This window comes from Hypomesus nipponensis, chromosome 14, assembly GCF_054491055.1.
Source record: "Hypomesus nipponensis isolate SF chromosome 14, ASM5449105v1, whole genome shotgun sequence".
NCBI lineage: Eukaryota > Metazoa > Chordata > Actinopteri > Osmeriformes > Osmeridae > Hypomesus > Hypomesus nipponensis.
Genome location: NC_140374.1, coordinates 16,427,137 through 16,447,377, shown reverse-complemented (window position 1 = coordinate 16,447,377; position 20,241 = coordinate 16,427,137). Strand labels below are relative to the sequence as shown.

Here is a 20,241-nt window from a genome sequence, read left to right as displayed (position 1 = left end):
ACCCGTCACCTAACAAATACACAGCTCTTACACACATCTTATGCAGTTGCCACTGACTCATCAAGCAGAGAAAATACAGGTTAAGAGATTGCACAAGGTATGAAAAAGATAGATTTATTTAATGACAAAATAAAACAGAACCAAAATAAAACAAGAGATGGGGACCAGCAACAGTACTATGGATCCACACAGGTGTTTGGCCTTGCTTCGCCCTCCCCTCACAACAAACAGAACAGACAAACAAACAACAAGAAAACCAAACATACAAAAAGAAACAAACGTAAAATTCTGAGAACTTTTTTTTTTTTTTTTTCTTGGTTTTTCTTTTCGTTATCTACAAACACTGAAGATTAGCCACAAGGGTACAACAGCCTTTTTCATTCATTAACGGTAATTACAAAAACAAAAAAAGTATAATTATGATAATCTCCATTTAATAATAACAATAATATTTTAGCTCGTAGAAATAGTCCCCCCCCATCCAGGTGTGAATTTCAGTGGTTGGAACTGTGACCCTTCGGTCAGGCTCAGCCTCAGCCCATGTGTCCATAGTCACACACACACTGGAGCTGTTCTCCTCTCATGTCCCCTCTTCCTGCCCGGGAGGACACTGAACAAGGACAACTCAATCAAATGAAACCAAATAAAACAACTTAAAACAATGACATAACTCAAAGAAAAGTTTGTTTCACTGACTCAACTGAAATGTCGGGTTCTCCCCCCCCCCCCCGCTCTCGAAAAAATTAAAATAAGAAACAGTTTGCCATCACCCCTTCTCCCCTAATTGAGCCCACCCCACCAGTCCCAGTCTTCATCCGGGTCTCTGGTCCACCTTGCTCCTCCCAAGCCTGGCACCCTTCATGTTGCAGGGTCTCCAGGGGGAGGTAGCCAGCTGAGCCCACCTGCAGAAGTGTCCCTCTTCAGGTCACAGAGCCCGGGCGGTTGACCAAAGCTTTAGACAGAACCCAGGGTTAGGAGTGGGTCAAGTTCCACTAGAAAGGGTTCCCACTGCAGAAGATGATATCTGGTCAGCAGGTTCCACTGCAGAACATGCCTCTCTAGACAGAGTTCCACCAGAGAACATGGATCTCGAGATAGGGAGTTCCACTGAAGAACAAGGATTCTTGCAAGAGGATTCCCACAGCAGAACACTGCGTCTGGTCAGAGGGTTCCACAGCAGAACACTGCGTCTGGTCAGAGGGTTCCCAGACAGAACGTGCCCTCTGGACAAAGGGCTTCACAACCTTCTCCCCACTGAGGTAAAGCACCCTGGGTTACCCACCCCCCCCTAAAACAGCTCCCATACAGTACAACTCCAGGATCCCTGTAGTGTCTGAAACGTCAGTGTGGATGTGTGTATGTAGGTACACGTTTGAGAGAGGGAGAGAACAGTATGAGGGGGTGTTTATTCGATGGGTGCGAGTCAGACAGAGAGAGGGACACAGAAAGACAGTGCGTCTTTCCGAAATACATGTCCAAATAAAAAGGAGTGTGTGTGGTGTGTGTGTGTGTGTCAGCTATATGGCTGCCCCTCCCCCCCCCCCAGTCAATATGCAAGTCCTGGTAGCCTGTGCCTCAGCACATTGATATGGTGACATTAATACCCAGATTGCCGTTTTCCGCAAAAAGCTGGGCGATGGACGTGTCAAACACCAGACAGTCGCTGTTCATGATCGCCGTGGCGATGCCCTCGTGAATGGAGCGGGGCGTGGCCTCCCAGGTGAGCCGGCGGCGGTGGCCGTTGAGCTCCAGGCGGTAGGCGAAGTTCTCGGCCTGCTTGCGCGTGCCGATGAGCTGCACGATGGCGAAGAACTGCTGGTGGCCGTCGTACTTCTCCTGCTTCTCCAGCACCAGCATGAAGTGGAAGCCGAAGCAGCTCTGCATCATCACCCAGTCCACGGCGCCCGGCAGGTTGATGTCCGTGGCCAGGAACACGATGTCCTCGCCCTGCAGGGTGGTGATGGACTTGTGCTGGTGCATCAGGTGGGGCATGACGGCGTCCAGGGAGCCCTGCCACTTGCAGGAGGCGCCCGGGCAGGGGCAGGAGTAGGGCCGGAACTCGCACAGCTCCTCGTGCTCCGCCTTGTCCGTGTGGGGCAGCGTGACCTCGCAGCCGGACGAGGCGTACTTGCAGGGGAACAGGACCGAGTTGGCCACCTTCTCCATAGCCAGGTTGCGGATGGAGCCCAGCGGCCCTCGGCAGGTGGGGCAGCAGGTGAGCTTGGGCCGGCAGTTGCTGCAGACCAGGTGGCCGCTCTGGCACTGCAGGATGGGGGGCAGCACATAGTCGAAGCAGACGGGGCACTCAAACAGGCTGGCCAGGTCGCTGTTGGAGGCCGTGGTGCCCGACAGGGTGGGCACGCGCTGGGAGGGGGGGCACTTGGAGGTTCCTGTGGGCAGGGCGGTAGCGGTCTGGCGACTCATTTCTGATGGAGGGACAGAGAGGGAGCTTAGAAGTAGGAAGATGTGTGTAGGACAGACAAAGACACTACCTCTCCCCCCTCCCCGTCACACACACACACCAGAACATACAGCATTTAGCATCTAGTCCAAGCATCATTTGAATTTGATGCATTTCACTTAGCAGACGCTTTGATCTAAAGCTGAGATTGGAAACTGGGACCTTTTGATCTGCATGCAAATGCTATACCACTGAGCTATACACATCCCCCATGGTTGAATAACTGGCTGACTACAGCTAAGGAGCATGCGAGCTGGCAGGGGGTGAGAGGATACCCAGTGTAGCAACCATGTGGGTAGGATCCAGTTGATGTGGTCATCTAGCACAATCCCCCTCCCGTCTAGACCCCCAGACCATGTGACGCAGCACAGTGGTGCATGTCGCCTTGTGGAGGGGGACGAGTGCATGTTTCACGTGTCGCTGTTGACAACTGACAACGCCGGACCTCGGCTCTCCTACTCAGGACTGCAGATAGCGAGGGCCGTCTGCGGCATGCAGACTGGCCGTTCTGTAGAAGAGTTAGGTCCAGCACAGACAGTCTTAACACGCAGAAAAACACACAGCTTGGATGGAAAGTCTATTTTTGGCCCAAGGGGAGAACAGAAGTACAGAGATTTTCATGGCAGTACAACGAACTGCCCAGACAGTAAAGTAAACTCAGATGTGTGTGTGTGTGTGTGTGTGTGTGTGTGTGTGTGTGTCGCTTCCCGTCCTGCCCTGCGTTGCTGTGGTAACTGGGCCGGTGCTTGGGCTGAGGGAAGGGAGGGAGGGAGGGGTGGCACAGGAGCGCTCGTGGAGCAGAGAAGGACCGCAGGGCTCTGGATGTATGGATGTTCTCTCCCTGGAACTGGTTGGTGCCGTCTAGAGTCTGTGACCCCACCCCCGCTGGCAGAGATGCTGTTTTTCGATACAAGCACCACACCGCGCGCACGCGTGTGTGTGTGAAGGTGAAAGAGAAGCAGTAGCAGGACTGCATCGTAGGTGTTAGGGAGATGGACTGTAAACACATGTGCTGAGATAAAGCTCTGGCCATCATCTGCTGGGATAAAGCTCTGGCTATTTATAGAATTTTCAGCCAGCCCAGCACAGTCAGTCAGCCAAACCAGCACAGATTGTCCACACTATCCATCCGCCAACCTAGCTGGCCAAACTGCTCTCGTCATCCAACCACCGCAGCCAGCCAGCAGTGTGCCGACTGTAAACCAGTCTGCTAGTGCTTGTGCTAGCATGCTGTATGGCTAAGTAAACAACTTGCCTACTATACACACACACACATTGCTTGACCTACTGGCGTGAGGGGCTATGAGTAGTAAGGCTAACACCCACAGGGCACGCAGGGCTAAATCAAACAGGGCTAAATCTAGAGCAGGACAACATGAAGATTAGAAGGCAGCCCGGTGACATGGCTAAGGTGCAATCTACTCCAGCTGCAGAGTGTGATTGGGCTTTTGTCTGCAAGCAGAAACAGACTGCAGTGGTGGTAGTAACATTATCTACTTCAAGGAGTGAGAGTGTGTGTGTGTGTGTGTGTGTGTGTGTGTTGGAGGAAAGGGTTTCAGCATAGAGAACAGACATGGCCAGGCCCATGAGGAGACAGACCATGGCTCTGCAGCAGAACAGGCTCTGGGGGCTGGGCAGGCAGGCAGGCAAGTCCTGCTCGGCTCAGTCAGTGGAAACTCTGGCACTGGACACACCTTCAATCAGGAAACAGGGTGCAGAGCTGGTCCAGCAACCTCCTCAAACCGACCAGCAGCCAGCACTATTACTAACTCACACAGGATGCAGATTTCTATAGAACCCATCCCAGGGACAAGGATACAGTTCACAGATAGTTTCGAGCAGGCTAGGCTCTCTTCGCTATAAGACCTCCAGATGGACATGGGGTTATTACTAGGCTCGCTGAGTGTAAAGCTTTTTCTCTATAGCACCCCCCATCAATCTTTTATGTTCTCTTCAAAACATCTGTCCAGTTAAATGCAGGGAACACCAATATAAAAATTCTCCTGATTCCCATTTGTTTATTGAAATTTCCACCACCATCAAATTCAACAGCCACTATGCACGTATATGTTTCAGTGATAACACTATGGTTAATGATGCGTTATGGATGCCTAGCTCCTGACCTGCTTGCTCTTGTTATGGAAACGAACAACTACACGGACAGACAGACAGACATTCAAACAGGCAGCAAACAACATGGACGTAGCTTACCTTCGTCCATAAGATTCCCCAATAAGGCTCTCTTCTTCTCTTGAAATATGGGGACCTCTGAAATGAGAGGAAGGGGGAAAGAAAGACAAACAAACACAAACAAACATAAAAGGAATCATAATCATGCAGTGAGAAGAATTGAGTATAGATCCTCACCCCTCTACACCCACTACCACATATGACTTAACGCCAAGATTATGGTGATGCAAATTGAGACGACATTCAAGTTCTTGATAGTAAGAAACTGAATATTAGTAAGAAATGGAATAGTAGTAAAGGGGGAGAAATATGACACCAGCGGTCATAACCAGTTAGGCGTTTAAAGGGTTGTTTTGAAGAAAGCTAAATGTCTCTGCAGATTGATCTGTAACAGTGAAATTAGCAGATGCTCCTGGTGGAATTTCTCAAAGCTCATAGGTGTCAACATATTGGCGGAAAATGATGCAACATACACATGCAAGGAGGCAACAACTCAAATATCCATAAAAACATTTAAAATACCACAATGTGCAGGCTTATTGCGTGGGCACAGGGTGGAGAGCCATCTAGAAAGTTACTGAATGTCTTGTCTGGTGAAACAGGGCTTGTTAGCTTGTTAGAACAACAACTTGCAAATATCCACATTAGCATCCTATTGCTTAACCACTTCAAAAACACACAGGACACACCTAGTAATATCATGTGGCTCTTTGTCACTGACGTTATTTCTCTTTTCTATTCACTGGAGCACTTGTCAGACTAAAGGGCAAACAGGCCTAATGAGAGAAGAGCAAGTGAACGGCAGGCCAGGGACTCCCTCAAGCACTGGTAAGAAGGATAGAATTACCTCACTGCCACAGGGCCAATGAGTCACCCTGCAGGAGCTCCTGCTGCTAAGAGAGAAACAGCTGTCACTTTCTGGGGGTGACCGGCTTCTATTCATTGGGCATGTGCAGCTGCCAGCGAGCCACGGAGCGACAAAAGGACAAGCTGCCAGCTAGCTACTCTGGTGAAGCAGTCACAGTTCTCACTTATAAAAACGAAGCCAAAATAAGACCATGGACTGGGTAATCTATGGTGCATTGTTTACAGCAACAACCAGACAAGGCCGGGGCGCTGAAATGAAACACTGGCGATCTTGCATCGTGTAAATAAAACACGCACAAACAATAACACATGGTAGTATAAGTCTCAGGATAGTAGACAGTTGACACTAGAAATAAGGCTAATAAACAAAAAAGCACCGATAAAACGAGGACCGTTTTACAAAACGCCTATACAACGTTTCATATTCACGTTGATAGACGGAGACACAAATGAACAAATACTGCTGCCTAACACGGAACTTGGAGGGCTGAAAAGCTCCGGGTTTAGATAATCTTTCCCTGTTTTGGGATAGCCATCTCGCTTACCTTCCCCGCCATCTTGACAACATTGCAACTTGGGGTTTCGTTCCAGACTGTCTACACTACAGATTGCGGACGCACCGAGTTCAACGTTTCCGAACACCATTCCAGTTCAACAACATACAATCTGCAAGAGAACATTATTATAGATCCATCATACGAACCATAGTAAGATCCAGAGTGTGATAATAGGTCCTACACAAGCAGGCTTTTAGCAATCGAACCATCTCTGACAAAGTGCTGTGTTGATGTTGACCGATGGTCCACATACTGTACTTTTACACAGGGTCAGAAAATCACCAATAACCATATACTCGACATTTATGAATAGATAAATAACATAAGCCAACTGCCTGTCGCCCAGGCAGTTAATAACAGTCGCGTTAACATTACTCTACATATCAAGTTCAAAGCCTATTCGGTTAGAGTAACCTTGTTCGTCGGGGACTGCTTGCGCTAAACACTGAACTGCAAGTCCAAAATAGCTATAAATGTTTGCTAGACTAGACTAGTAGCCCTCTACTCAAGCTCTGTCTAGACTTTCGCCAGCTGTTCTGATGAGCAGGTAGCTACAGTACAGTAGAACGGTCCAACGCGTTCAAAAGGGTTTTGCTAGCGTGTTAGGGAGAGAGAGCGATACGACCGCTCACTAATGTCAATTCATCGTTAGGAAATCAGTAGTTAGCTACCTAACCTAAATAAACGTTGGGCTGACATAATTAGTTAGCTAGCCAACACAGCGCTGGCACCGCTGACAGATATAATGGAAAACTGGCTGTCCAATCGATAACATTTAGCTAGATAGCTGTAAGCCAGTCTACGCTTGTTGCAAACTAGCAAGTAGTGTAGGCTAGCTAGGCTTATACTACTGTACTAGTACTAAAACAAGCTCGCATCGACGGCGACTACTGTACAGTAGCTAGCAACAGAAGAAATCAAAAAGCTACAAATACAGGTGTGATAATCGTCCCTAGCGTACAGTAAACGAAATTGTAAACAATTGCATGTAGCTTGCTAGGATATTTCCTCCCTTGTATGGCAAGAGAAGGCCTACAGCTAGACTAGATGGCTTGCAAAGATAGAATAGCTAGCCTAGCTAGAGAGCTAGCTAACGACAACTCTGGTGTAGCCTAGCTACAGGGCTGTATACAGGGCCTTCCCCCGAACGCGCTACACAGTAAGTCTCAGTAGGTGGCTGGCTAGCTACCTAGGTTAGGCTAGCCTGTGCCGTAGTCCTTGTTGTTTTTCGAAGAAATACAACAAATACATCCACACAAGCCAGTCCTTACCTTTATAGGAAATATCCTTTAAAATAATTGCAGCTAGCTGAGTAGCTATTGCGAAGTAATCCACAAGGGATCCCTCTTCACCGTCCTTCACTCGTTAGCTCGGTGTTTCCACATTCGCGCTGCTGTACTGCACAGCAAAAGCTAGACGCCTGTTTTTAAGCACTCGCCGGTCTCGGTGCCGCGCACAGTTGTTGAGGTTGATGGAAGAGCGCGCTTTGCACAAATGCAATAATTGTGGGATTACTGAAACGCATAAAACAATGGGAATACAAAAAGTAATAGATGTTGTAAAGTGCTGAGATGCTGAGATCTTTAACTATCGTTTGCAGTTTTGCACTGTCTGCAATTTAAGAGTTTGGCCATTGAATTATTTATTATTCAGGGACCCTGTCTAGGATTAACGAAACAGTGATACCTTTACTTGCCATGTGTTTCTGCTTGGATACTATTACAAGCCGGGATCATCAATGAGAAAGACTGCATTGCATAAAGTCACAAGTGTGTCTGTATGTCTGTATGTATGTGTGTGTGAAAGTTGCTGCAAGGCTGAGTGTAGATGCAAAATAGACTCGATTTCTAGAGAAGCTTTCAGATTCTCTGATCTAAGAGCATTCACAGATAGGCTTTTCAGAATCCAACAGGATCAGAACATTTATTTGAAATAGAATATTGACTGACACAATTCTTCCAGCTGAAGATACCATCTTTTCCTCCCACATTATGACCGTCGTTTATTTTTGCAGGTGCATAAACTACTAAAACGGGGGAAGTCAGGTGGCTGAGTGGTTAGGGAATCGGGCTAGTAATCACAAGGTTGCCGGTTCGATTCTCGGACGTACAAAATTACGTTGTGTCTTTGGACAAGGCACTTCACTTGCTTGCCTCGGGGGGAATGTCCCTTTACCTACTGTAAGTCGCTCTGGATAAGAGCGTCTGCTAAATGACTAAATGTAAATGTGTAACAAACGCATGTTGTTACAAATGTGTATTGTAGTATTAAACTGTCATTTAGTATCGCTTTCTCTAAGGTCACTTTTCAGGTTTCCAGAAGGGGTTTTCCCCAGGGCTGGATAGGATAGTTTGGCAGAGAAGTGCACTGAAGGGTGGGGGAGGGGCTAGCCAAGCAGCAGGGGATTATGGCACTGGTTATGTAAGCACATTGTACACCAGTACCCCGAAAGAGAGGGAGGGAGAAAGAAAACCGGGAGAGTGTGGGACAGAGAATAATAGAGTAGGGTGGAAGACAAAGAAATGGTGAAGGTGGAAGGTGAGAAAGAGGGAGAGATAGGGCAAGAAGGCTAGGGAAGTTAATGGAAGTAAGTGCAAGAGAAGAAAAGAGATGGAGGTGAAAAAGCTGGTGAAAAACAGTTTGCCGATTGGATGACAAAGAGAGGCAAAATAGGAAAAAGAGACAGAAAGAGAAAACGAGAGAAGAGAGGGGGTCTGTTGTGGAATAAGAGAGGCAGGGGAGGGGGTATTGTGGGGAGAGCAGAACCCCAGAGAATGTTGAGCTGTTCCGGAATGTTGATGGAATTTGAACATTCCTCCCTGCACAGAACAACATGCCGGTAACAAAAAGGAGAAGCAGAGACTGGGGAGAGAGAGAGGGAAACATGATCTCTCTCCTTAAGGATATTCCCAATACAATGTTGTTTGACAATAATAATAAGTAATAATACATTTTATTTATTGTGCACCCTTCATCGTTGAAGCAATCTGAGGGCGCTAAATATAAGATTCGGATCCCAGTTTTTTGAGGGAATCTTTAGACTATGTCTTCAGAAGCACCAACACTGCAATAGTTACACTTCCATCATGCTGTCGTCAATATGGCACTAAAGATCTGCAGCACTAGGCGTAGATGTATGGATTGACCTGCAGTGTTCATCCTCAAAGTTCACCCCATCCACAAGTCATTTGTAAGAATTCCTATGACCTAATCTAGAGGTCTGTATTGGTCTAGGTCAGTTGGTAAGAGACATCTCTGCACACATTTGCTTAATGACCCAGGTTGCAGGTAAGCATCTAATTTACATAACATAGTATGTTGGAGCCATTTCATTGGTTCTCCGGAGGTATTCAAGTAGAGCTATTTGTGAAAAACAGTATTCCATTTACCTGGTCCTTTTATTTGTATTTTCATGGAAAATTAGAATAAGCATGCCCTATATGCTCCTTTTAGGAGAACGATAGGCAGAACATAGGGAACATTGAAACAGTGGGAACATGGCAAATGTTTGGTGGAACAGGATTGGCAGACCATTTTTGAACTACCACAGCATCACGGCACAATTTGAGACACAGCACAGTACACTACAACACAGCACTCGGAACTTTATGAATATGGACTCTTTGGAGTGACTGTTAAACAGAGTATTCTACAATCAACAGATGATGTGAGTGCATTTTGAAACCTTCCTGTCTGCTGGTGTACCACGGCTTTGGGATAAGGGCTTTCTTGGAAATGTCTGGAAGGACACTACACTCAAAACAGGAAGTACCATTCATTACCATCTCAACCGAGTAGAATTGTCTATGACTTCTGAAGATACAATCTGTTTCCTTCCTCATCTCCTGTCCATCCACAGTGTGTTCCTTCCTCATTACAAACATTCACTGATACCTCTGAATGCATGGGTATTATTGAGGCTGTATCTCTGGTGTGTGGTGACAGTGGAGCAAAGTCAGTTGTATGTAAAGTAAAAACAAAGGGAAGGGTCTTGTCTATGACAAACACATGGTTTTAATTGACGTGAACCAGCCAACGGAAATATTTACACCCTGTCAGTCCGACAGTGAGTCAGTCAGCAGACTGTGAGATACCCACAATTCAACTGTACACCATTCAATCTCCACCTCTGAGAAACCTGGAAAGAAAAGCCATGTACAGTAAACCATACAGTCTTTACATCCATTTGATCATAAAATCAAGAGACAAGAGACACTTTTGTGACAAAGAGGGGCAGGATCTAAATACTTTAAAGTGTTCCCACACACATATCCCATTGTTTATGCTGAATGTAAACGGATTAAATATCACACGACACGAGGTTTTAGTGCAGCAAACACCTGCTAGGCATCCACTTTCACGTATTGAAAACAGTCATATACGTGCAAAAGAACGACAGGAAATGGGAGGTAAGATAACCACTGTAGACTATTAAGATGCACCCAAAACTTAAACGTGACCTCACTCATTTACCAGACTGATAAACATCTCCAAAAAAGAGAATGAATTATACAGCAATGATACAGCACAGTGACCTTTCATCACCAGAGAGCAATATACAAATCTGTATGTCTGCGATAATTGGACAGTTTATTTGTCTCTGTGTGATGTATAGCAAAAACAATCATGAAATCTCCCCCGTATACACTCTCCGGCAACTTCATAAGGTACACTAGTTCAACTGCACATTAACGCAATCATCTAATCAAATTGGTCTGGTGGTGGTGATGGCTACAGTAAATCAGCGGTTTCTGAAACACTCAAGCCAGCAAATCTCGCACCAACACCAATAGGGTTCAAAGTAATTTATATCACCTTTCTTGCTGATTCAGATTCTTGGTTTGAACTCCAGCAGATCATCTTGACCAAGCCTGATCGTCAGACCAATTCGCAATAGCAATGAGTTTGACATTGAGTTAGCCTAATTCTCAATTTCCAAATAAAGGGCATTATCAACAGGTGCAGAGGAGACAAAATATCTCGTGAAGGATAAAATTGCATACATAAAAGCAATCAGAGCAACCCAAATGTTATATTGATTGTTTACAAAAACACCTAAACGGCTATTTTCTGTGCAGTTTAATCGTATTAAACAGCCTAAATGAAGGCAGTTCTGAAGCCGAAAGGGGGTCCAATCAGTCACGCTGTGTCGGGTTAGTGTAGCTTGGTTTATACTGCCCTCTAGAGGCCATGCTGGTTCGATTGCCCAACCATGAGTTTGCTGTTATGCCGCATGTGCACAAAAGAGAGATTGCATTGCACAAGAGACAGTACAAATTGTTCCAGCAGCTGGTTGAGTAACAATGGATAGTTAGGTCTTGGCATTTTAAAGTTGGACTCTGAAACACTGGGGAGTCTCAAGGACTTTCAGGCAGCAGAGGACACACAACATTAGGTCAACTCCATAGTAATGTAGAAATGGACAAATCAGTGTACAAAATAATTTGGAATCCAACTTGATCAATAGATATTCCCACTTTAAAGTTTTAGTGTACTTGACATACTGTGTGTATGTGCTATAGCAAGATGTTGTGTAACTGTTGGTAAATGTGTACATTTTACACACTGGAATAAAAAGGCAGGCAGATAATAACAAAGTCATGTATATCCATCATGCACAACAAATACCCCTATACAGACTGATAATTATTCACCGAAAATAACATATTTTAACAATGGCCAAAAACGTTCACAGTATTTACAAAAAACCCAAACCATTGAATAAAAACTGTAAATATAATACAACAAAAAAGCCAAGGGAATTTCCATTAGCAACAGCCATTTCAATCAGAAAAAGTAGAGACTTTGTGCACAGCTAATTGGAGGGGAAAGGATTATCTTCATCAAAAAACAAGTGCATATCAAATGTGCCCTGTGGATAGCTTGTGGTCTTCCGAGGTCAAGCAACAAATATTTGTTCTCAATATGCCAAATAAAGTGAGACCTGTGAGAAGTGCAGTTTGTGCTTGTGGCTGCTAATGTTCAATTGACACTAGTGTTGATCTTTAAGGACCAAGATAAAGGAGGATCTGAGAGAGTTAATGATTCCTTCAAAACAAAGTAATTGAACTGATGCCTCTCTTATCTTGTCTTTAATCAAAAACATCGAAAACTCTAAAGCGCACAATGTCCTCTCCTTTGTCTCTTTGTGCCGATTAACAGCCATCCGTGTGTGTGTGTGTGTGTCACTTCATCCCAGCAGCAGGCCCGACAGTGCGTTCAAGTCCCTCATGTAAGGGTTGTCTGTTAGGATCCTGTCGATGCGTTGCTTCTGGTCAGGGAAGATGTCATACAGCTTCCTCTTGAGCTCCATGGTCTCCCCCGGTGAGCGCTGGGGCGGCGGGGAAGACGACGAGCGAGGAGGATGCCAGCCGGGGGCCCCGGAGTGGGGCCAGTGGGGGTGGGGCCGAGGCTGGGGGTTGGACGGGGGATAGGAGCCCGAGTGGTGGGAGGGAGGTTGTGGCTGGGGGGTCGCTGGGGGACGAGGGGAAGACTGGACGGCTTGGACGTAGACCGGGGGGACGGGCCGGAAGTCTGGTCGATGAGGAGGGGGTGTCACAGGACTCCTCCTGAGACCATGTGGAAGAGAAGGATTAGGAGAGAGGGGGAGGGGGGAGAGACAGGCATGGTTGATTACTGGTGTCAATAATACAGGCAGGGTTTTCCAGGCAGTCACTTGAATAAGCAGCAGCAGAACAGTGGCAGCTGTCTGAAGGACCAGTGGATTTCAGAGAGAGGCAGAACAAGCGGCTAACTGCTAATCGAGACTAATTGTGGCCGAAGTTGCTTTGTGCATTTTCTCATTTGTGAACAGAATCCAACAAACAGAAGCAGATGGGAACTGAGAGATATTCTACTCACAAGATATATAAAAAATGTTAAATCTACAGTTCATCTTTCCTGCCATTGGGGAAGCCCTGCCCTACCTGTTGTCCTTGCGTAGGAAGACCTCCAGGTGAGGTCCATGCTTGCCCAGGGGGTCGTCAGGGATCATGAAGAGGTCTTCTACAAAGGTGAACTGCAGCAGCCTAGAGAGACCAGACACGGGTCAGAGACACAGGGACAGAAATATTGGGACGGAGGTGTTGGCACGGGACACAGGGAACAGAGACATAGGGTCAGAGACAAAGGTACAAAGACAGAGAGAGAGGACACAGGTACAAAGACATAGAGAGAGAGGACACAGGGACAAACACATAGGAACAGAGACACAGAGAGGAGGACACAGCATTTAGAGACACAGGCAAGGGCCAGGACAGGAGTCAAAGGGTAAAGGCTTGTTCAAAGAACCCGTCGAGTCATACTTATCTTTCAGCATGATTAAAGCTACTGGTACGAACACACTGCAAAGTGGACTAAAGTACCAAAACATCTACTAAGGCAAATAGCTTGGGTATTTATCTACAGTGGGTGGGACTGGTTTATCAGACGTGTATCCTGGAGAGAGCTGACCCAATCACCTTGCCTGGATGATCCTCCTCCATGCCTCTGAGGTGTTGACAAAGTCCCGCAGGTTGTCATTGGTTACGATGACCCCACCCGTCTTCTCTGCCAGGTGCAGAAGGAACCTGCAGGCCCGAGAAGCAAGACGAGTTGGTCACCAATCAGAATCAGGTTTATTACCAAGTAGGTTGTTCACATACAAGGAATAAGTGAAAGGAAGACAATGTATAGCGCAAGGGCAAAACCAGACAACACACTTTCACTGTTCCTGACTTACTTAGAGGCGGTAGTGAGGAAGTGTTGACACATATCCTGTACACAGCATCTACGTAGCCATAGCTTTTATTTACATAATGTAAGGTCTATTTATTTATGTATTTGTTGATATACTGTATACAGTCTGTAAGCAGGTGAAACTGTCTGGCATTTCTGTGTCAGTGAGGATGAGGTGGCAGAATAAAATGTGAGTAGGCTACTTCTTTTAAGGGAGTAGAGACAAAGTGTGTGTGTGTGTGTACCTGTCATCATGGGAGGAGATTCTCTGGCCACAAACCTCTCTGGAGGGGGTGAATGACAGTAGTCTGAGGTCCTCCAACTGGTTTAGGAAGTGTTGCTCTGCAGGAAAGACAGCACTAGAGTTAGCAACCATAGCGTCTCACACCCACATGCGCACGCACACACACACACACACACACAGCGATCTGCTGACCTGTGGTGCAGCGGTCCTTCTTCTGCCGCCATTGGGGCACAAAGACCGTGATCTCTCGGTGGCCCCGCCTCCAGAAGGCCTCCACGGCGATGGCGATGCCTCGGCAGGAGAAAAACCGGTGGAGGCCATGGCTGCACAACAGGAAGTAGACAACGCAGGGAGTCAACGACCAGCGTTCTCTCTGAAACTTTTGTCATGAGACAGGCAGGAAGGGTGGCTCAGGGGAGGCTTGTTGTTGATGATGACGACGATTAACATGTGCTCAAACTATGACTGCTCCGGACCAGAGGAGCCTGGCTCAACTGCTGCTCCCTCCAGACTGTGAAGCCTCACATGGTGTCTCTTATCATGGTCTCTCTCATCACGGCTTCACCCAACCTGATGCAGGTGGCTGCTGCAGCATTATCGAAGACTGCTCCCCAAGGACATCAGCGCTGGGTGAGACTAGACTGCAGGCTGCAGATACGCAGTGCATACGTTATGACCTAGATTGAGTCATTCAGAAAGCCCCAGATCATACATTTTTATACTGTCTGCTGGCGCTAATGTCAACAAAAACAGGCAAGACATCGCTGAAAGAAGGAAGTTCCCTGGTCAGTCGAGGGTTTCATGCACAAAATGAGTACCCCGGTGATGGGATTGCTACCACGAGAGACAGACAGGGACGTGCAGACAGACGAGACAGACAGGTGAAGTTACTGAAGGTCAAAAGGAAATCCTGCCTATCGAGTGACACACACACACACACACCCACTGTGTGTTATGCAAAACCAAAGGGAAGTTCCCATTAAAAGAGAAAGTATTCAATACAGGAAAAGCAAGACCAACCAGTACCAATGATGTGGCTAGTAAAATAAGTCCAGTGCCTGTCTGGTAATACAAAACGAGATGCAAAAAAAAAAAAAAAAATATATATATATATATATATATATATATATATAACATTAGATAAAATCTAAAACTGTGTTCAATGCCAGTGATTTTTTTCCTTTCCCCCAAATATGAATAACCTGTGATTGTTTATCTCTAGTGCCCCAGTATCATTTTAAGGCCTTAACAGAAACAAGGAAGCCCATAGAGAAAAAGAGGGAAATAGAAAGAGAAACGAGGGAACAATAGAAGTTGATAGGTTGGGAAAGATCACTGTACTGGAAAGTTATCAATGACTTATTCTATGAATGACATTGTGCAACTCTTACAGAGTTACTGGCAGAAAGGAACCCTTTTACTGTTAGCCCATGACAAGGCTGGGGGAGTTGCATATGGTTTATTCCCACAAACATCAACCCAGTAAGACACTCACACACACAGGTGGTGGTTCTGTCATTTCTAGAAGTTTCTTAGTGAGAATGCGGGCTCTGCTTTATTTCACATCCTCCTACTGAGGAGATTCAGTAACTGGGCTTTTGTTGAGGGGGTGGATACAGTAAGTGTGTATGAGCGTGGGATGGTGAGAGTAATGGTGTGTGTGTGTGTGGAACTCACGCCATGGCCACGTTGCTGCCGTCTATAACGATGTGCCTGAGGTCAGGCCTGCCAGGCTGGTTGGCCAGGGTCAGGGTATAAGGAGTCTTCAGGGACTGCTGGAAGCGAGTTAGCCCTGTGACAGGGGGAGCTGGCTGGGGAGCTGGGGGCTCCAGTCTGGAGGTGGCCAGGGTCTGGTAGGAGCAGCCTGGCCGGGGTTCTGTGGTCTGGGTCAACCACTGCGGAGCGCTACGCAGAGCAGTTACACTTTCCACACGGACCGCCCCCAGTGTCTGCGACCCGCCCCGGGATAGGTAGTCCGGCTGGCCTCCACTCCGAGACGGGTAGTCCATCCTGGACCCGGATTGGTTGTTGAGGTGGTCCGCCGTCTTGGGCATGTCCTCGTCGCCTGCATCATCGTCGTCGATGGTGATAACGTCGTTGGCTCGGCCCTGGGCACTGCTGCTCCTCACGGCGCAACTCTGCCCCCGCTGGGCCACGCCGTTACTGCAGCTGCTGCCCAGGGGCTTGATGTTCTCCTTGGCGCGGGCGTCTGCCAGGCTCCTGGATGGGCCCCGCTCCTTCTCCCTGCTGCTCGGGAGCGTCGAAGAGAAAGGGGTGGAGGAGGGCGCGAAGGATGTCTCCGTACTGCGCGGCGAGGCCCCCCCGCCTCCCCCCCCAGCCGACTTGTCTCGCACCCCGCCCTGGGCCTCTGGCCTCCGGCTCTCCTCCACGATGCGCTCCAGCAGCAGGAAGGTGTCCTCCGTCTGGCCGGTCCTCCGCACCACGCGCTCCACCACCTCCTGCTGGTAGCCCATGGTCCGGAAGAAGTTGACCAGACAACGCAGGTTGGTCTCGGGGCTCACCGCCTCGCCCTCGTCCGACACGTCGCTGTCCAGCATGATAGGGGGGCCCAGGGGGCTGCAGCTGGCCCTGCCGGTGGACGAAGGGGCGGCAGGCGTCTTAGACCGGCCGTCGTGACCCCCGGCCCGCCTCTCCCTCTCCAGGGACTCTTCCCTCCTCTCCAGGGAGTACTGCCTCTTCGTGTCTCTCAGCTCGCTCTCGGACGAGCGACGCTTGTGGGAGGGCCGTCCATTCAAGAAGACCGCGTCCAGCCCCGAGCCAGAGCCCGCCCCGCTCCTGGCGCCGCTCCTCCCCTCAGCCTCAGTCCCACCCCTCCCCGTGGCCACCGCCCCCGCCTGGGGGCTCTCGTCAAAGCTGGTGTCCAGGATGCGGTTCGAGAGTTCCGTGACGGGCGTGCTATTCTGCGAACGGTCCTGGTCCGGGTCGGCCCCCCCGGGGATGGGGCTGTGTGTCTGGGGATGGGTCTGCGTGGGGCTGCTGGCCAGTCCCAGCAGCTCCTCCTTCAGAGCACTGGGCAGCAGCAGCAGCTCCATGGTGTACTTGTCGTCTCTCTCCTCCACAAACGCCTTGAAGCTTCTCTTTACCGCAGGCTCCCTGTCGCCAGGCAGACTTCGCTTCTCCTGGAATAGGGCCACAAACTGCTGCACGCGGCTCTGTGCCATGACGACAGGCTCGGCCCGGCCTACCAGCCGCAGCAGGCCCGGCTCCAGAACCAGAACCTCTGCGCTGGTGTCTCTCAATAGGCGGTCCAAGAATAGGCCGCGGGCACCGGCAAAGATGCAATGCATGTCGACAGGGTATCGCTCATCTTCCTGCAGTTCAGGATCACACAGTCCCTTCAGGTACTCCTGCAACAACAATAACAATAATAACTACAAAGCATGTCAACAAAGTCAGCAACAATAAAGTATGCCAGTTTTCTGACAAAACTGATGTGACATATAATTGATTAAATCTTATAATTCAATGAAAGTCTAATGGGCAACTGAAACAATCCCTTAAGGCTTAAACTGCTAGTTGGTATGATAAGCCATATTTTAGATAAATTGTGTGATGTGTATCAACCTATTTGCCAGATGGCACAGTCACATTCCTAACATTTTAGCCTGTCCCACAGCAACACATGATTATAGGACGTCACAAGGGCAGATACCAAGTTACCAGCTCAACAATGACAATGACGTGTTTCGATCCATTAAGTCAAAGAGTAAAATATAAGTTATTTGATTAAGTATCCATGTAGTGAGGGGATACCCGGGTTTACAGGCGTAAGCTAGTTAGTACCGACTAGGCTAATAGTTTCCGCCTTGTGACATACCACTGTCAAATCCGGTTCTCACTCGACATACATTTCAGATCATAAGGTACCGTATGATGTATTGGGGAACTCGTCATACAGAAGTGTGACATGTTTTAGAATGAACGGGAAAGTACCAAGGTTTTAAAGTGGTGATGAGATTTCTGATACCGATATGTCCAATAAACATTTGGGTTCATGGTACAACTATGAAAACATTGCCACTTTCATTCAACTTGCTAGTTTTCACCAAAACATCAGTGAGAATTATCCTAAGTAAAACCATCTAGCTAGCACTACTTTTAAGTTCCATAACCAAAACTAACAGGAACCAGAAAAAAAAGAGATAAACTGATTCATTATTCGTAGGTTATGTGTGTCGTTGAGAAAAAAGCAAGTTAAACACTCTTTATCCACCAGGGCCCAACAACAACAATTGCTATAGCTAGTTCAGTGCTGTACTAGTGCTAGTGGATTATCTGTAATTGCACACACCTGTCACAAAAGTTGTACCTCCTTTAACAGTGTTAGCACTACGTACTGGGTGGTGGTAAGATTTTACAAGTTAATATGCTACATAGAGTAAAAAACACACACAAAAACTAACTATTGAAGCTCAACACAAACTTAATCGACAGTCAGCTAAGTTAGAATTCTGAATGAGTAGCTTAGCTAATGGGAGCCAATTTTACAGTACCTTTGCTTTCGATACATCGTCACTCTTTCCTTTTAGCTGAAGCCAGATCTGCCGTGATGCTTTACTACCGTGGGCTCCAGTGTGATCCAAGAGGCCGATAATTGTGAAAGCTACCTTAAAAACCTTTTCTACTCTGGCCTTGGCACATTTAAGCTCTTCTTGCTTGTCTTCATGAACCGTAAACTCGTCCACGGTCTCTCGCTGTTGGTAGCTAGCGCAGGATGACAGCCCATTTCCCGGCGGTTCCGAACAGGTTACCTCGGTGATTCGCTTCATACCGAGGAGGGGCCGTGTTATTGACATTCTGTTTTTGAATATCTTAGTCTCAGCTCTTTTTAATAAATCAACCATTTGGTGTCATTTGGTTCTTTCCCATCCTTCATGGTTCCCTTGTCATGTGTTCCTCGAGCATATGCTGTTAAAAATGCCAATGAGGGATTGTACTTCACGATAACTTTTGCATGCAAGCTAAGAGCTATGACAACCCAACGCTACCCGGAAAGTCCCAGTGATGATGTCATCAAAATACGACAATGTGTTTATTTATCTTGGTATCCATGAGGTTGATCTTATAAAATTATTTGCTATATTTTCAAGACATGTCGCTAAGCACGATGTATTCAGAGAAACTAAATTCTTTACATAGCTGTATAAGCTGCCTGAAATTCCTGCTGATTAAGTGTTAATTGTTGCCAGACATAAAAACAGTGTGCAAAAAAGGGATGCAATTGCATCCCCTTCTGGTGAAGTAAGCTACAAGCCCAAATGTTTGCGGAGAAGGATGTTTCGGTTACAATGATTTAAGATGGGTGGTCGAAATAGAATTGTATCGCTTTTTTTCTGTTCTTATGTATTCATCTAAGTAAAAGAAAAGGAACACTTAATTCCTTAACACTTAACAGGGAAATTTATCACAACAGGTTGTGCAGGCCTATGTGAAAGATGGACAGTATTGTGAGTGTGGTCATCGGATGTTGGGGTAAAAAGAGAGAGAGAAAGAGCGCAAACAAGAGACTGTTAGGCCTATGAGGCCTTGGAAATAAGAGGATCAAAGGGAGCTATGTGGGTGGCTGCTGTTATACAGTACAGTTTAACACACACCTATACCCCCCCCCCCCCAAGCTATCCCTCTCTCTCCCATTCTTTTACTTAGCTACCCCCATCCATCCACCCTGCATCCATATCCAGCCCCCTCTTTCCCAGCTCTCCTTCCACCTCAGCTCCCTCTGTTCCAGCTGCACCTGGACAGTAGGGTGCGTTTTGGCACTTGATCCCATCCCATCATGTGTGTTTATTTTGTACCACTAGATGGTACTCTTCCCTCTCTGGCTGGAAGACCTCAGATCCATCCTCCTCCATTTCCCTGTGACAACGAGTATTATTGACTAAATAATGTTTCAGATCAATATTTTTCATTATTTGAGGTCCAGACACGCATAGCAGGGGAATTTAGTCTTTATTAAAGCTCAGCAAGAAGAAATGTCTTAAATAAGACAGAAGAGGACCGACTATGAAGAATACCATAATTTCGAGACCGTGTATGTGAATGTGTGCTTGTTCAGCAGGGATTTCCGATGGACAAAATCCCAATAATATTGTTTTATACTGATAAAAGATACAATAATGGGTGAATAGATACAAATCTAAACAGTTGTAAGGGTCACTTCCTCAGGTGATTGTGTGTGTGTGTGC

General features: G+C 47.1%; 2 protein-coding genes across 5 annotated transcripts; both read right to left on the bottom strand.

Moving 5' to 3' along the window:
- Window positions 1-93: 93 nt before the first annotated feature.
- siah1 (siah E3 ubiquitin protein ligase 1) lies at window positions 94-7,496 on the bottom strand. 4 transcript variants are annotated; one of them, XM_084672762.1, is made up of 4 exons: window positions 7,347-7,489; window positions 6,064-6,184; window positions 4,673-4,729; window positions 94-2,426 (listed from the first exon to the last, which is right to left on the bottom strand). In XM_084672762.1, exons 2-4 carry the CDS (start codon window positions 6,161-6,163, stop codon window positions 1,576-1,578), a joined length of 1,008 nt encoding a protein of 335 aa, XP_084528888.1. In that variant the 5' UTR covers window positions 6,164-6,184; window positions 7,347-7,489; the 3' UTR covers window positions 94-1,575. The 4 variants fall into 4 exon arrangements, with proteins under 4 accessions (XP_084528888.1, XP_084528891.1, XP_084528890.1 ...); XM_084672765.1 differs by lacking the exon at window positions 6,064-6,184 and adding an exon at window positions 5,499-5,544; XM_084672764.1 differs by lacking the exons at window positions 6,064-6,184; window positions 7,347-7,489 and adding exons at window positions 6,222-6,327; window positions 6,490-7,221.
- A 2,570-nt stretch (window positions 7,497-10,066) lies between these two features.
- Window positions 10,067-19,077, bottom strand: n4bp1 (nedd4 binding protein 1). The gene is made up of 7 exons (XM_084672683.1): window positions 18,550-19,077; window positions 15,713-17,403; window positions 14,228-14,358; window positions 14,037-14,133; window positions 13,536-13,643; window positions 13,002-13,103; window positions 10,067-12,644 (listed from the first exon to the last, which is right to left on the bottom strand). Exons 1-7 carry the CDS (start codon window positions 18,898-18,900, stop codon window positions 12,266-12,268), a joined length of 2,859 nt encoding a protein of 952 aa, XP_084528809.1. The 5' UTR covers window positions 18,901-19,077; the 3' UTR covers window positions 10,067-12,265.
- Window positions 19,078-20,241: the final 1,164 nt, after the last annotated feature.

What these genes read in the sequence shown, in the direction of transcription:
- siah1 (XM_084672762.1), bottom strand. Translation starts at nt 6,163, where the DNA reads ATGGTGTTCGGAAACGTTGAACTCGGTGCGTCCGCAATCTGTAGTGTA. An exon ending in TTGTCAAGATGGCGGGGAAG is followed by an intron (nt 4,730 to 6,063) that starts GTAAGCGAGATG and finishes CTCTCATTTCAG; the next exon opens with AGGTCCCCATATTTCAAGAG. An exon ending in GGGGAATCTTATGGACGAAG is followed by an intron (nt 2,427 to 4,672) that starts GTAAGCTACGTC and finishes TCCCTCCATCAG; the next exon opens with AAATGAGTCGCCAGACCGCT.
- n4bp1 (XM_084672683.1), bottom strand. Translation starts at nt 18,900, where the DNA reads ATGGTTGATTTATTAAAAAGAGCTGAGACTAAGATATTCAAAAACAGA. An exon ending in ACGATGTATCGAAAGCAAAG is followed by an intron (nt 17,404 to 18,549) that starts GTACTGTAAAAT and finishes TTGTTGTTGCAG; the next exon opens with GAGTACCTGAAGGGACTGTG. An exon ending in TTCCTACGCAAGGACAACAG is followed by an intron (nt 12,645 to 13,001) that starts GTAGGGCAGGGC and finishes ACATGGTCTCAG; the next exon opens with GAGGAGTCCTGTGACACCCC.